The sequence below is a fragment of the Papio anubis genome, chromosome 6, assembly GCF_008728515.1.
Source record: "Papio anubis isolate 15944 chromosome 6, Panubis1.0, whole genome shotgun sequence".
NCBI lineage: Eukaryota > Metazoa > Chordata > Mammalia > Primates > Cercopithecidae > Papio > Papio anubis.
In genome coordinates, this window is record NC_044981.1 from 103,807,364 (window position 1) to 103,822,748 (window position 15,385).

At 45.1% G+C, this 15,385-nt stretch overlaps 1 protein-coding gene across 7 annotated transcripts in view; it reads right to left on the bottom strand.

Annotated features, from left to right (window-relative positions):
* TULP4 (TUB like protein 4) overlaps positions 1-15,385 on the bottom strand; it is a 280,793-nt gene that overhangs the window by 23,417 nt on the left and 241,991 nt on the right. For all 7 annotated transcript variants that reach the window (XM_017958185.3, XM_031667335.1, XM_017958184.3 and 4 more), the window contains 2 exons: positions 7,936-8,160; positions 6,605-6,839 (listed from right to left, as the gene is read on the bottom strand). In XM_017958185.3, the coding sequence (XP_017813674.1) occupies positions 6,605-6,839; positions 7,936-8,160 (460 nt within the window). The remainder of the gene's footprint in view (positions 1-6,604; positions 6,840-7,935; positions 8,161-15,385) is intronic.

Consider the following 15,385-nt stretch of genomic DNA (forward strand, 5'->3'; position numbering starts at 1 on the left):
TCTGGGTTGAAGCCTTTTTGGGTTTTTTGGGGAGACGGAGTCTCGCTGTCGCCTAGGCTGGAGTGCAATGCAGTGACATTATCTCGGCTCACTGCAACCTCCGCCTCCTGGGTTCAAGCGATTCTCTTGCCTCAGCCTCCTGAGTAGCTGGGACTACCGCCACGGCTGGCTAATTTTTTGTTATTTATTTTATTGATTGATTGATTGATTGATTGAGACGGAGTCATTTATTTATTTATTTATTTATTTATTGAGACGGAGTCTTGCTCTGTCACCCAGGCTGGAGTGCAGTGGTGCAATCTCAGCTCACTGCAGCCTCCACCTCCCGGGTTCAAGTGATTCTCCTGCCTCAGCCTCCCAAGTAGCTGGGACTATAGGTACCTGCTACCACACCTGGCTAATTTTTGCATTTTTAGTAGAGACAAGGTTTTACCATGTTGGCCAGGCGGGTCTTGAACTCCTGACCTCAGGTGATTCGCCTACCTTGGCCTCCCAAAGTGTTGGGATTACAGGCATAAGCCACCGCACCTGGCCATTTTTTTGCATTTTAGTAGAGACAGGGTTTCACCGTGTTGCCCAGGCTGGTCTTGAACTACTGAGCTCAGGCAATCCTCCTGCCTTGGCCTCCCAAAGTGCTGGGATTATAGGTGTGAGCCACTGTGCCTGGCTTCCTGAATTATACATATATTTTTTTTGTTTTGTTTTGTTTTGTTTTTGAGATGGAGTCTCACTCTGTCGCCCAGGCTAAAGTGCAGTGGCACGATCTCTGCTCACTGCAAGCTCCGCGCCCCCCGTTCATGCCATTCTCCTGCCTCAGCCTCCTGAGCAGCTGGGACTACAGGCGCCCGCCACCACGCCTGGCTAATTTTTTGTATTTTTAGTAGAGACGGGGTTTCACCGTGTTAGCCAGGCTGGTCTCGATCTCCTGACCTCGTAATCCACCCACCTCGGCCTCCCAATGGGCTGGGATTACAGGCGTGAGCCACCGCGCCTGGCCAATTACATATATTTTTAAAATAAAATCTTGAAAAATGGTTTTAATGGCTTTTTAAATATACACTCTAAATCTGCTGAGGCCACCATAACAAAATACCACAGACTTGGGTGGCTCCAATAATAGAAATTGTTTCCTCACACTCTGGAGGCTGAAAGACCAAGGCTAGGGTGCCAGCATGGTTGGATTCTGGGGCAGGCTCTCTTCCTGGCTTGCAGGTGGCCTCTCCTCAGTGTATGTGCTTGAAGAAAGAGCTCTCTTTCCTTGGTGTTTTTTTTTTTTTTTTTTTGAGACGGAGTTTCGCTCTGTCACCCAGGCGGGAGTGCAGTGGCGTGATCTCAGCTCACAGCAAGCTCCACCTTCCAGGTTTACGCCATTCTCCTGTCTCTGCCTCCCAAGTAGCTGGGACTACAGGCACCCGCCACCACATCCGGCTAATCTTTTGTATTTTTAGTAGAGACGGTGTTTCACCGTGTTAGCCAGGATGTTCTCCATCTCCTGACCTTGCGATTTGGCCTCCCAAAGCGCTGGATCACAGGCATTTATCTTGTCTTCTTATAAGGCCAATCGCCCTATCAAATTAGGACCTCACCCTTAAGATCTCATTTAATTTCATCTCCCCCCTGTAAGTCCTATCTCCAAATACAGTCACATTGGGAGTTAGGACTTCCCAATATGAATTTTGGGGGTGACGTGGGGGCACAATTCAGTCCACGGGATTCTACTCCTGGCCACTCTCAGATTCATGTTCTTCTCCCATGCAAAATATATTCATTCTATTCCCAAAGCCCCCAAAGTCTTAACTTATTTCAGTATCAACTCTAAAAGTCCAGAGTCTCATTTAAATTGTCACCTAAATCCAGTATGGGTGAGACCTGAGGTACAATTCATCCTGAAGCAAACCTGCTCTCCAGCTGTGAACCTGTGAAACCACAGAAGTTATGTGCTTCCAAAATACAATGGTGGGACAGGCATAGGATAGACATTCCCATTCCAAAAAGGAGACACTGGAAGTACAAAAGTGGTGACAGGTTCCAAGCAAATCCAAAATCTCGCAAAGAAAATTCCATTGAATTTTGAAGCTTGAGTGGAGTCCTCTTTGGTTTGATATCCTGTCCTCCAGGTCTACTGGGGTGTCAGCATCACCCTCATAGCTCTGGTAGGGATCCTGCCCCCATGGCTCTGCCCGCAAGGCTCTGTGCAAAGGCCATCTGGCCTGCTGAAACCGAAGAGGTGGACCTAATGATCTCTGAATCACTTTCAGAGTTATTTTTCCCTCTTCTTGAAGAATAATGCACATTAGTGGCCAAACACCTCCATCATTCCAGCTGGTCAAAGCTAAGAAGTCCAACAGCCTTCCTCCTTCATTTCATCCTGTTTCCATCCACTACAGTTCAAACTGGCAGTGTCTCTGCTCATATAATTTCGTAAGCGCTTTATTAAATGACAGTCCAGCCATAACTTTGGTATTTTCTTCAAAATGTATTTAATACTTATTTTTTTTTGCAATATGAATAGCCTAAATATTTTCTAAATCTAAATCTTCATCTTTTATCTTAACAATTCCTTCTTCCATTCATCTCTCTCCTTTTGCATTTTACTGTAAGCCATCAGGAGGAACCAAACTGCTCCTTCAACACTTTGCTTAGAAATCTCTTCAGTTACATATCCAATTTAATCACTTGCAAGTTCTACCTTCCACGGAAACACTGGAACAGTTTACTCAAATCCTTTGCTGCTTTATAACAAGGATCACCTTTCCTCCAGTTTTCAGTATGTTCCTCATTTCCAACTGAGACTTCACCGGAATTACTCTTAACTTCCATATTTCTAGCATCCACCTCAACACTCTTCCAGCCTCTATCCATTACTCAGTTCCAAAGCTTCTTCTACATGTTTAGAGATTTGTTACAGCAATACCCATTTCTTAGAACCAAAATCTGTATTAGTCGGGGTTCTCCAGAAAAACAAAACCAGTATTATGCGTGTGTGTACACACTAGCACGCATGCACACACACTAAATAACGGGTCCAGTCCATTATGGAGGCTGAGCAGCCCCAAGGTTAGGGTGACAACGCCTGTTTCCTGGTGAAGGCTTTGCCCCGGCCTGCAGAGAGCCGCCTTCTCACTGTGTCCTATGTCCTCTCCTTGGTGCACGTGCGTGGTGAGAGGTCTCTTTCTCCTTCTCTTCTTTAAGGCCAGTAACTAAATCAGATCAGGATCCACGCATATGAATTCCTTTAATCTTAATCTCCCCTAAATGTCATCCTACCCTCACATTGGGGGTCTGGACTTCAATATATGAATTTTAGGGGAACACAAGTCAGTCCATAGCAAGCTGTGGCTAAAGATTCCTTTAGAAAATGTGTGCCAGGTGCAATAGCATGTCTGTAAATCTCAGCACTGTGGTGAGCCAAGGCAGGACGACTTCACTTCTTGAGATCAGAAGTTTGAGACCAGCCTGGGAAACACAGTGAGACCTTATCTCTACAAAAAACAGAATTAGACAAGTGTGATGGTGTGTGCCTATTATAGTCTCGGGAGGTTGAGGTGGGAGGATCACTTGAATCCAGAAGTTTACAGTGCACTACGATCATACCACTGCACTCCAGTCTGGGTGACAGAGTAAGACCCCATCTCTTTTTAAAGAAAACTGGTGGGGGTGGTGGAGGGAAGCAGCTGGGCATGGTGGCTCACACCTATGATCCCAGCACTACGGGAGGCGAGCGCTGGACGATCTTGAATCCAGGAGGCTGAGACCAGCCCGGGCAACACATGGAGCCCCCATCTCCACAAAAATAAAAAAATTAGCCAGGTGTGGTGGTGCATACCTGCAATCCTAGCTACCTGGAGGCTGAAGTGGGAGGGCTGCTTGAGCCTAGGAGTTCAAGGCTGCAATGAGCCATGATTGTACCACTGCACTCCAGCCTGGGAGACACTGTGAGACCTTGTCTGAAAAAAAAAAAAATACTGGGACTCATGGTATCTGGTATAAAAATACACACTGGTAATTTTGAGGGACATATCTGCCAAGTCACCTGACAGTGGATCACAAACTTTAGTGCATAAAAATCACCTGGGAAACCCATTAAGTCGCATGTTTGTATGTAGGCCCCACCACAGCCCTAATGAATCGTAATCTAAGGGTAAGCCTAGGAACGTGTATTTAAATAAGTATCCCAGGTGATTTGCATGGAGGTGGTGGTGCATGGAACACATTTTGAGAAACGATGATATGGCGGCCTCAATGAGTTAATCAGCTTTTAACGATAAGAAATTCCTGGACAGGCACGGTGGTTCATGCCTGTAATAGGTCCTAGCACTTTGGGAAGCCAAGGCGGAGGACTGCTCGAACCCAGGAGTTTATCAGCCTGGGCAACATGGTAAAACCCTGTCTCTACAAAAAATACAAAAATTAGCAAGTGTGGTGCACACCTGTAGCCCCAGCTGCCCAGGAGGCTAAGATGGGAGGATTGCTTGAACCTGGGAGGGTCAAGGCTGCAGCGAGCTGTGATGGCATTACTGCACTGCAGCCTGGGCATCAGAGCAAGACCCTGTCCCTCCATCCCCCAATAAAAAGAAAAAAGAAATTCCTGTTTTCTCAATGACAGGGATTCTTTTCCTCCTCTGAAATAGTTTGTATATGCCATTCAGGTGGCAATTAGTCATATTGTGCCTTGTGACATATCCTCTATTTTTGTCATCAGGTATTTAAATCTTGACTTTTTAAACTTTTCAAGTGCTTACATTGTCTTATCACCTAAAAGGGTTTAGAAACTCCTTAAAAGCAGAGATGACCTGGTATTACCTAATAATAGCAGGAGACTCAAGTATCCCACACAAGGTAGGCACTGACTAAATATCTGTCAATGTGCTTTGTTTTATAGCTTTTAACTCTTTTAATTATAAAAATACAACATCTTATTCCCTCAAAGGATTGTGCGCAAATGAATGGGTCTGTGTTTGATACAAGCTGATAAACATGAACAGGAAGGAAGAGCAGGCATTTGGGGTAGTCGGGCCAGGTTCAAGCAAGCCTAGTCCTTGGGTACTCCACAGCACAGCCTCCTGTCCTCTTCTTCAGTGAGGAATTTATGCACACGAGGAAATAAGCTCTTCACCTAAGTTACTGTCAACATTTAATCTCAATACAGATTTTATAAAATTGCACCCAGGGGAGTAACCTCAGAGGTGCTGACATCAGCGAGAACACCTGCTGCAAACCTGGGCTCAGGGCCTGTCCCACGGCCCCCACCCCAGTCATCTCTAACCATTGGTGGCCCTTCTCCTTTTCCCTGAAACCATGTTTCCATCCCACGTAAATATGCGCTTCTCTCTCTCCTGTTTTTTCCACTGTGCCTGCCTTCCTCCTGAATCTGTCCTCTCCTTCCTTTCAGTCTGCTTCCCTACCAGCCCCAATTCTGCTGGTCGCTTCCTTTGTTCCTGGTACTAGCTTGTCACATGAGTCAAAAGACAGAAAAAACGGACTCATATCTAATATTGACAAGCGGTATTGCTGTTTTGCAGGGGTAGTAGAGTGGCACGGCTGATGCTGAACAAATGAAGGCTGGCAGGCAGAGGTGGGGCAACTGTACAGCGCTGAGTACAGGCTGAGAGTGAACAAGCCCACCACACTGTGACTTGGGGTGACTGGTCAGGCCACATGTCATGCTAGCTCCAGGCCGTAATGAGAGGCAGGGACCAGACTAATGGGCAGGAGAGTAAACTGGAGCGAGGAAGTGGCGAGAGGAAGCATGAACTAATGAAAACAAATCCAAATCCACTGGGGGCACAAAGACGACTCAGTTCTCTTCCCCCAGGGCCCACAGGATTCAGCAGGGCAGAGTGTGGAGCACAATGACTAAGTGTGTTGCTCATTCTGCCATAGGTGATGGGCAAAGTTTCACAGGAGGTGGCAGACTGAGCCGGCAGTGACTGACGGGTGCACGGACACTAGCCTAGCACCAAGTGGCACAAAAAAAGAACGCAGTCCCTTCCCTCTGAAGCTTACAATCTAGGATCCCAGAGAGGTGTGCAGGGAGCATGTTGAATACATTAACTGAGCAAAGAAAATCACCACAGGGAAAGGTTTTTAGAAGAAAAGGGTGTTTCATACCAACATCTTTATAGATGAGCAAAAAATTGTCATTAGTAATCAGGTACAAAGCAGTTAACAGTAGACTAGGGAGGGGCAGGAGGCTGAAGGTTTGATTTTAATTTTATCATCCACTCTGGGAGGGCAGGGACTGTATCTTGTTATTATTTTCAAGTTGTCTGAATATTACATGAAGACACTGGATGAACACTCCGTAACTGTGAAGAGGAAACCCTCGCTCCCGGGAGGCCTGCACTAGCTTCCCCTTGCCTGACAGCCAATGGTTCCTCTATTCACAGCCCAGCTATCCACTGCCCACGAAATATGATTTAAAACCTGTCAAAAAGTACATTTAGAGAACAGTTCATTTCAGTGGGATTCTTCAACGAAGTTCCACACCAGCCACCACAGGCTCATGTTTCATTAGCACGCATTCTCTTTGTATGGGGTGTAAGGCGTAACAGCCCATGACCACAGCAGAACAAGGTCCCAGTCCCTCGGGCAAGGGACCCACCTGGTTTGCTATCCGTCCGCGGGTCCATGATGACAAACTCCGGCCGCAGCTTGCTGACGCGCCGCCCTTTGAGGATGGGCACAAGCCCGCCCAGGTACTCCAGGTAGAGCGTGTAGCACGGGCCGCCCACCTCTGGGTCGTCCTCTGTGCGCTTCATGGTGCAGTGTAGCCGCTCATTGCCGGCTGATGGGTAGCTGACAAAGTCTCTCATATTGTTCGGATCTGGAATTGGGGGCTGCAGGACACAGGAAGAAAAGGAAGAGCTGGGACTCCAGAGAGGCAGAGAGAGAGGGAAAGAGAGTGAGCACGGGGGCAGGTCAACTAAAAACACCACTGTTCCAGAAAGAGCACAGGCTGGGAGCCTGGGGAGAGGCTAACTATGTGGTGTAGAACAGTGCTTTGCAATGGTAGGAGCATGTGAGAATCTCCTGGGAGCTTTCAAAACACATCTAAACCAGGATCCCATATCAGACAATGAAATCAGGATCCATAGGGGCAGGCTTGGGCACCTGTATTTTCCAATGCTATATAATACACCAGCGTTGAGATCTGCTCGTGTAGAATCAATAGTGTAAGGCAACTTGGAAAAACAAAAACAAAAACAAAAACCAATAGATTCTAAAACTTTGATGTTTCAGGAAAAAAGTAACCAACAAATGGGTCTGCTACTTAGAAGAAGAGAGAGACAATACAAAAGAGAACCACTTGGGAAAACCCAAGGTTAGGGGGACCCACACTTAAACAGCAACTGGCAGATGCATTCTACATGCTACCTTCTAGAGTTCCCACTGGTTTGAAAGGTGGCTGACGCTGAGTGCTGGCTGGCGTGGCTCTCCTCAGCACAGTGCCAAGAGCTGGCCCTAGAACCGGGGTGGGTCTGATCCTGACTGTTCCCCTAACTAGCTAGGGAGCAAGTTACTTAACTTCTCCTAACTTGTTTCCTGCTTCCTTAAATGGGAATAATGGCAGCATCTGTCAGGAAGTCAGGACTGAACAAGACAGATTTCTAAAAATTAACTAGTATAATGCTTAGTATATAGGAAATGCTGAATAATGGTCACTCCTTTGATCATCAGAGGGACACAGAAGTCAAGCTAGGAATACCAGCTTTGCTATGAGAAAGATAATAGCCACCACACAGCGCAAATCTCTCATGGACATGGACCATGATGCTTGGACAGACTGCGGACCTGGCAGCACATGACAGGATCCTGCACAGCTGCACATGGCCCCATGTGCTCACTCTGGTACCCTCACCTGTCTCTGCCCTGGCTCTGTGGGGAGCCAGCACAGGTGAGGGAGGAGGAAGAGGGAGGGGTAGAGGGCTTTACCTTGATGGTGGGGATGAAGGCAGTGGAGAGGTAGGAGCAGAGGCGGGGGGGCAGGGTCAGCTTGCTGACGTCCTTGTCCTCACGCAAGGTGCTGGCGATGGCCTGCTGGCACAGCAGCTGCAGGCTGGACACCCGGTGCTCCACACGCACCACGTACAGGGCTGGTCCTGATGCCATCAACAGCCTCGAGTCCCGGTGACCCCAGCAGATAGAGATGATGGGGCGCTGGCAGGAAGTGAAGGGAAGACAAATGCTTAAGCTTTTGCTCTTGTGGGAAGCAAAAAGGGATAATGCATACTTGTCTCGAGCAAAATAAAATAAGCTGTTTTGAGAATACTGGTTCTATAAGCACAGTAGAGAATGTTAGACACTATATTATGAAAATTCAGTATATTTGTTGAAAATTGGCTAGAGGGCTGGGTGTGGTGGCATGAGGCTGTCATCTCAGCATTTTAGAAGGTCAAGGTGGGAAGATGACATGAGGCCAGGCTGAAAGACCAGCCTGGGCAATATAGCGAGATTCTCATCTCAAAAATAAAACAAAATAAAATAAAAGCAATTAGGTCCCCAGGCCAGAGCATTAAAGCACTGTAATAATTTTATAAAGTTCATTTACCTGTATTATATTTCATTTAATTTGGGGTCACGAAACCCAACTGAGCTCTTGGTAGTAAGGTTTCTACTAGTAGGGCAATCACCTTGTGGGGCAGTAACTCATATTCCTTACTGAAGGGCTGGTTATCTGGATTCCCAAATTACCCAGGGGTGGGTCCCATGGCTTGGGGAGGTGGTGATGAGGTAGACCAGAAGGCCCTTCCCTTCTGTCCAGAGTCAAATCAACAATGGACTTGGGCTTACCAGCTGTGTACCTGGGGGCTACTCCATAACCCCTAGAAGCCTCCCCCTTTTCTCATGAGTCCAGTGGGGACCCTGTGAGGATTATAGGAGGTGATGAAGTCACAGCCCTTCTGGGGCCATCACAGGTTATAACCCACAGTCACTGCATTTTCAGCCTTCCTTGGCACTGACAGTGTAGGGAAAGAAAGCTCTCTGGAAAGGTGATTGAGGAGAACACAGTTCCTGCGGTAGCCTTGCTAGGGTCATGGCCATCATTATCTTAGGCCAAAATGCAAATATGCAAGTTAGAAAATTCTTATAATAATAAAAAAAAAAAATCCAAAGCTCAGGGTGCCATCTAGCCAAGGGAAAAAGAAAGGTGAAGGGTTGTGACGGAGAAGCAGCAAGAGATTTGTTCATTCCGATCCAGACAGATGGAGCGCTGATGATCATTCATCTTCCCTTTCTACTATAGGAGGCCAAGCAGCCGCAGGGTGGGGTGATGGCCACAGCCCCCAGGGGAGGGCCGTGTTTGTTGGCCAAGGAGTCTGGAAAACTCAAGTCTAGGGGCTTCCGGGACACTTCCAGGATGTGTCTCCTTATGAGATGATTCCACACGGGGGGTAGGCTCCACACAAGGGGCCTATTAACTTCACAGAAATACATAATCACTGCTGAAGACAGGGCAAACCAACACACAAAAAATGTACAGAAAAGTTTCTCTGGTATCATCAACCCCCAAAAGTACAGGTTAGGACAGAGGCTCTGTTAGTACCAAAATCATGCTTAATCTTAGAGATACGCTGCTGTCCCTTTACCCTTGAGCCCCCTAAGACAATATTCATAACTTAGAGCTCAAGTCACAAAAAAAAGGTTTTATTTTTGTTTTTAACTTTTAGGTTCTGGGGTACACAAGCAGGTTATGTAGGTAAACTGTGTATCACAGGGATCTGGTGTACAGGTAATTTCGTCACCTGGATAATAAGCATAGTACCTGATAGGTATTTTTTCTGATCTTCTCCCTCCTCCTGCTCTCCACTCTCAAGTTGTTCCCCTTCCAGTATCCATGTGTTCTTGTTATTTAGCTCCCACTCAGAAGTGAGAATATATGGTATTTGGTTTTTTTGTTCCTGTGTTAGTTTGCTAAGGATAGTGGCTTCCAGCTCTATCCATGTTCCTGTAAAGGACATGATCTTGTTCTTTTTTATGGCTGCATAGTATTCCATGGTGTTTATGTATCACATTTTCTTTATCCAGTCTACTGCTGATGGGCATTTAGGTTGATTCCATGTCTTTGCTATTGTGAATAGTGCTGCAATGAACATATGCATGTGTGGGTCTTTATGACAGAACAAATATTCCTTTGGGTATATACCCAGTAATGGGATTGCTGGGTCGAATGGTAGTTCTCAATTCTTTGAGGAACTGCCACACTGTTTTCTACAATGGCCGAACTAATTTACACTCCCACTAGCAGTGTAGAAGTGTTTCCTTTTCTCTGCAACTGTGCCAACATCTATTATTCTTTGATTTTTCAATAATGGCCATTCTGACTAGTGTGAGATAGTATCTCATTATGGTTTTGATTTGCATTTCTCTAATGGTTTGTGATGTTGAGCATTTTTCATATGCTTGTTGGCTGCATGTATGTCTTCTTTTGAAAATGATTTGTTCATGTCCTCTGCCCACTTTTTAATGAGGTTGTTTGGAAAAACAGTTTTCAATGAGCATAACCTGACTGGCTGCAGAAACATCAGACACTTCTTCCCTTTAATTTCCCATTCCTCTTGAGTCCAGCTATCTGAAAGGCAGACACTCTGGATTTATCCTCTGCCCCCCTCCCTCCTAGTTCTGCTTTTCATAGTAACTATCTCTGCATAACAGCTGATGACATATTTTATATAAAATTATCATATGTATGTGTCTCTTATATCTTTGTACCAAGAACTTAAACCACTCACACAGACCTTCAACTAGATGAAAATCAGCTCTGTTACCTTTATATATATAATTACCACCCATCATGACAAAAACAACCTTGTCTGTAAAACTACATTCCAACAGTAAGCACATCAAATGTTTACAAACCTGAATTCACTGCATCCGCTCTACTCTCCCACACAAATAACATTATTCTCATCTAACATATGAGGTAAGAGAGGCTAAGGGAGGCTAGGTACATTACAGCAATAAATGGTGGAAGAGCTGTGATTCTCATCCCGCCCCAACTCCACCGCTGGTCCTTATCTTACTACATGGTGCTGGCTCTCTGAAGTGCCAGCATATTGATACCACAGCCTAAAGAATGTGTAATACCCCACTGAAAAATTTAACTATCTGTCAATCACATACAAAATAATGAGCCCCAAATGGCCCCTTAGTCCATTTGGTCAAGGCTACTTTACTCAGAAACAAACCAAACATTGTCTATAGAAAAGGCAAATAGACAAGAAGAGAAACAGGCTGTTTACATAGCAAATAAATGATCTGCTGGGTTCATCACAGCAGAAAAGAGCCCACAGGTAATTAGCCAGGTAGCATTGTTAGATAACAGGGACCACAGTCGCTGGCACATCTGGAAGGTGAGGGAGGACAGAGTGACTCCAAACCAGGTAGCACATTAGCTCGGATGACTTAGAATTCTCAGCCAAGTAGGAGTGAGAAGACTTGCAAGATTAAAGGATGGAATGCTAGAACCTGGGAGAAAAAGGACTGAAATTATTTAGCCTGGAGAAGTGATGCCTGCAGCGTCTCAAAGGAATAATTATTATCTGGGGCAATGTTACCAGGAAATTCCCTCTTCTAAGAATGGGACAAGAATACCAGCACAGGAATTTCTATTACATTAATTAGGATGCAGCACTCATTTACTTGCCCAAGTCAGTGAAAACTTACTCTGGAGGAGGGCAGGGCGGAGATGCATTGATTTAATTTAATTTAGTTTGTGTAGCATACAGTCCATGTAAGATGATAAAGCAGCAAAATGGCAAAGATGCTGGTATCTTTGCCATAATAATTTTTAAAGCTGTGCTAGAAAAATGGGGAAGGAGTGACAGATAACACGAACTGCCCCTCTTGTCTGAAGACTCTGAGTCCTCACTGACCTGGGGAAATGAATGCCTGTGATTACTGTTTGGTCAGAGGTCAGGCAGCAGGGTATGACTTCTCAGGACCCCTGTAAGTTCACAGAAAGTCCCTAACAGGTCATCTTACTTTTTAAAAGTCACATTTCTGCTGGTGTTAATTTTTCTCTGGCTGTTTACTGGTATTTCAGCCTATAAAGCCCTTGCTACAAATATTCTGTAGTTTTCACAAGAACAAGAGTCAAATGGCGCTAACTGCACATGGCCACAGACACGGGGCGGGGCGTTCACTAATGCTAGTCCTAATTTCACTGCCTCACAATCATCGATTTCCATCACTCTGTCCTCTAGGTTCACGGGTGATGGCAGAACATGAACACACTGTCTGCAGGCCCACAGATCTCACCAATGCTGAGTATATCTCCTCCCTAGGAACCTCCACCTACTGGGCTGAGCTGCAGCACAACAGCATAGCTCTTCAAAACTCCCAGATTTATGTTTTGTTTGAACAGCTGCTGTCTGCTAGGGAAAAACTCAGTTGTAAGTTTGTGGTCTTAATCTCTTTCTCAAATCCCATAAAATGACTATTTTTAGAACTGATGGCTAGAACTGTGAAGCAGATGACATTCAAATCTTAATTTGCATAGGAAGGTTCACATATTTTGCACGTCTAAATCCAAGGCAAAAGTGCAAGAAACGGAGTTGTATTTCAGGGAGCATGAGTCTGGTGGAATAGGGAGAACACTTGCTCAGCTGGAGAGGATGCACTCTAGGCCACAGTGCTGGAGGCGAGTGGCCCCTGGAGGGGCAGACTTCTCCTCTGGCTTCTCCCCCTCAATGCTGAGGCTGAGTCCTGGAAAGGAAAAGGGGCGGGCCGGCTCTGCCTCACCTCCCACCATGGAGTATGACAATCGAGGCCTGGTGCCAGTTCCTTACGTGCCCACCTCTCCTCTTGCTACTACACAAGACATGCCATGTGTCCAGCCAATCATTTTTTTAATCTACTGAGCTGTTAGTCATTAAATATTTGCTAAATGTATACAAATGGACAGATACATGCTAGTTATAAGGGGACTGACAATGAATTAAATACATTCTCTGCCCTTGTGGAGTTTACATCCTGGCGTCACAGGGAGAGAGATAAATACAGGTTAAGTATCCATAATCTGAAAATATGAAATCCAAAATGCTCCAAAATCAGACTTTTGGAGTGCCAACAAGATGCTCAAAGGAAATATTCATTGGACTATTTCAAATGTTCATATTTGGGATGCTCACCTGATACAAGGCAAATATTCTGAAATTTTAAAAAAATCTGAAATCCAAACCAATTCTGGTCCTAAGCATTTCAGATAAGGAGTACTCGACCTGTATCTTAGTATCTGTGACAGGAACCGCCTAAGAACGTGAGGTAGTGAAATTCCATGAAGTAAAAATAGTGTTGAAAGAGGGCCAGAGCAGGGGCAAGGGGGTCTTTTTGAAGAGAGGAAGCAGGGAGGCTGCCCTGGAGGTGGTTTGAGCAGAGGCCTGGCTGAGAGGAGGAATCTATTTAATTGGGATTGAAAGCTTCCTCACTATATTACTATTTTTGTATATAGCAGTGAGTTGGATAGAGTCTTCTGAAACTGTAAAAGGAACAAAAACCAACTCCACTGGTCCTGGACAGGGAAAACCAGGCAGTGCAAGCACAGGGTTTCTGGATGCCTGAGGGAGGCCTTGGGCTGAGGACTGGCTACCCAGCCACCGAGGAGGCAGATTCCTGGGACAGTCAGAGGTTCTTCAGCCTCCCTCTCCACCCTTTGTTTTCTGTAGCTCTCCCTAAGAAGGATGGGGGATCTGTCTTGAAGGAAATGCACCTAGTAGGATGAAATGTTTTATGATTGTACAAACATGTGCAAAATAGTTCACTTTAAAACAGATGAAGGGCCAGGTGCAGTGGCTCACGCCTATAATCCCGGCACTTTGGGAGGCTGAGGCAGGAGGATTGCTTGAGGCAAGGAATTCAAGACCAGCTTGGGCAACACAGCAAGACCCTGTCTCTACAAAACAATTTTTCAAAATTAGCTGGGTGTAGTGGTGCACACCTGTAGTCCTAGCTACTTGGGAGACTGAGGCAGGAGGATCGTTTGAGCCCAGGAGGTTGAGGCTACAGTGAGCTATGATCATGCCACTGCACTCCAGCCTGGGAGACAGTGAGACTCTGTTTATAACAAATTTTAAAAAGTCCAGGCGTTATGGCTCATGCCTGTAATCCCAGCACTTTGGGAGGCTGAGGCAGGAGGATTATTTGAGATCAGGAGTTTGAGACCAGCCTGACCAACATGGTAAAACGCCGTCTCTACTAAAAATACAAGAAAATTAGCTGGGTGTGGTGGCACATGCCTGTAGTCCCAGCTACTCGGGAGGCTGAGGCAGGAGAATCACTTGAACCCGGGAGGCAGAGGTTGCAGTGAGCCGAGATCGCACTCCAGCCCGGGCAATAGGAGTGAAACTCTGTCTAAAAACAAATAAACAAACAAAAAAACAGAATAAGTTGGTGATCAGTCACCATCAAACTACGTTGGTTGGAGCCACAGACAATTTTAAATACAAAGTTATAATCATTTGGCCACCAACTAAATTGTAGTAATAAAAGCTAGTTCAACACTCAGTCAACCAAATTTCAGTTTTAAAAGAACACAATCATCCTTGTATTTTGTAAGCAGACAACACTCATGGAAGACTTTCTCATCTACTTACAAGACAAAATGGGAAAAGCACAACGGGGGCTACTTCAGGAGAATAGGCAGAGTTAATCCTAAGTGAAAGAAAGCAAGTCTATTTTTACTATAGGATTCGCCTCCAAGAGTACAGAAGTCCATGATCACACATGCAATCTCTTATTTGATTTTTAAATTCCCATACCCGTCTTTTTCCAACTTCTCCTCTCTTAATTTTTTACCCAATATCTTACATCAACAACCGAACCTTACAGAATATAGGGTGACCTCTCCACTGGCCTTCAATGCCAGAAGTCCATAAAACAAAACAAAAACCTGGGCCTAAATTATTGAAGCCTACAAACTTCAGTCAGTAGTGCTAACTCTAAAAACCTGTTACATTTTCAGATATGCAAGAATATATAGAGTCACAGATAACAGCTAATGAGATAAATTACAGAATTTTACATTACAGCATGTAGGACAGAAAGGAAAATAAATCATAGCATATTTCCTTAGAAGAGCTCCAGCCACAAGCATTGCTGTTATAAGTAAATCAAGAAAATCAATTTTAAAGCTGCTGCTGCTGCTGCAAGTTCGTCCCAGGCAATGGCTTTGTATGCAATAACCTACAATCTAATTAACTTGGAAATACATTATCCAATCTAAATTGCATTTAGTTCTTTTTATAAGCAGTCCAATAAATCGCCTAACTTCCTTCCTGCTATAAAAATGTCCCTGCCTTTGGACTCCTTGAATAGCACAGCATAGATCACATGTGATTTTAGAATCATTAGACAAGAGTTAAACTGGTGCTAAATATAATTAATA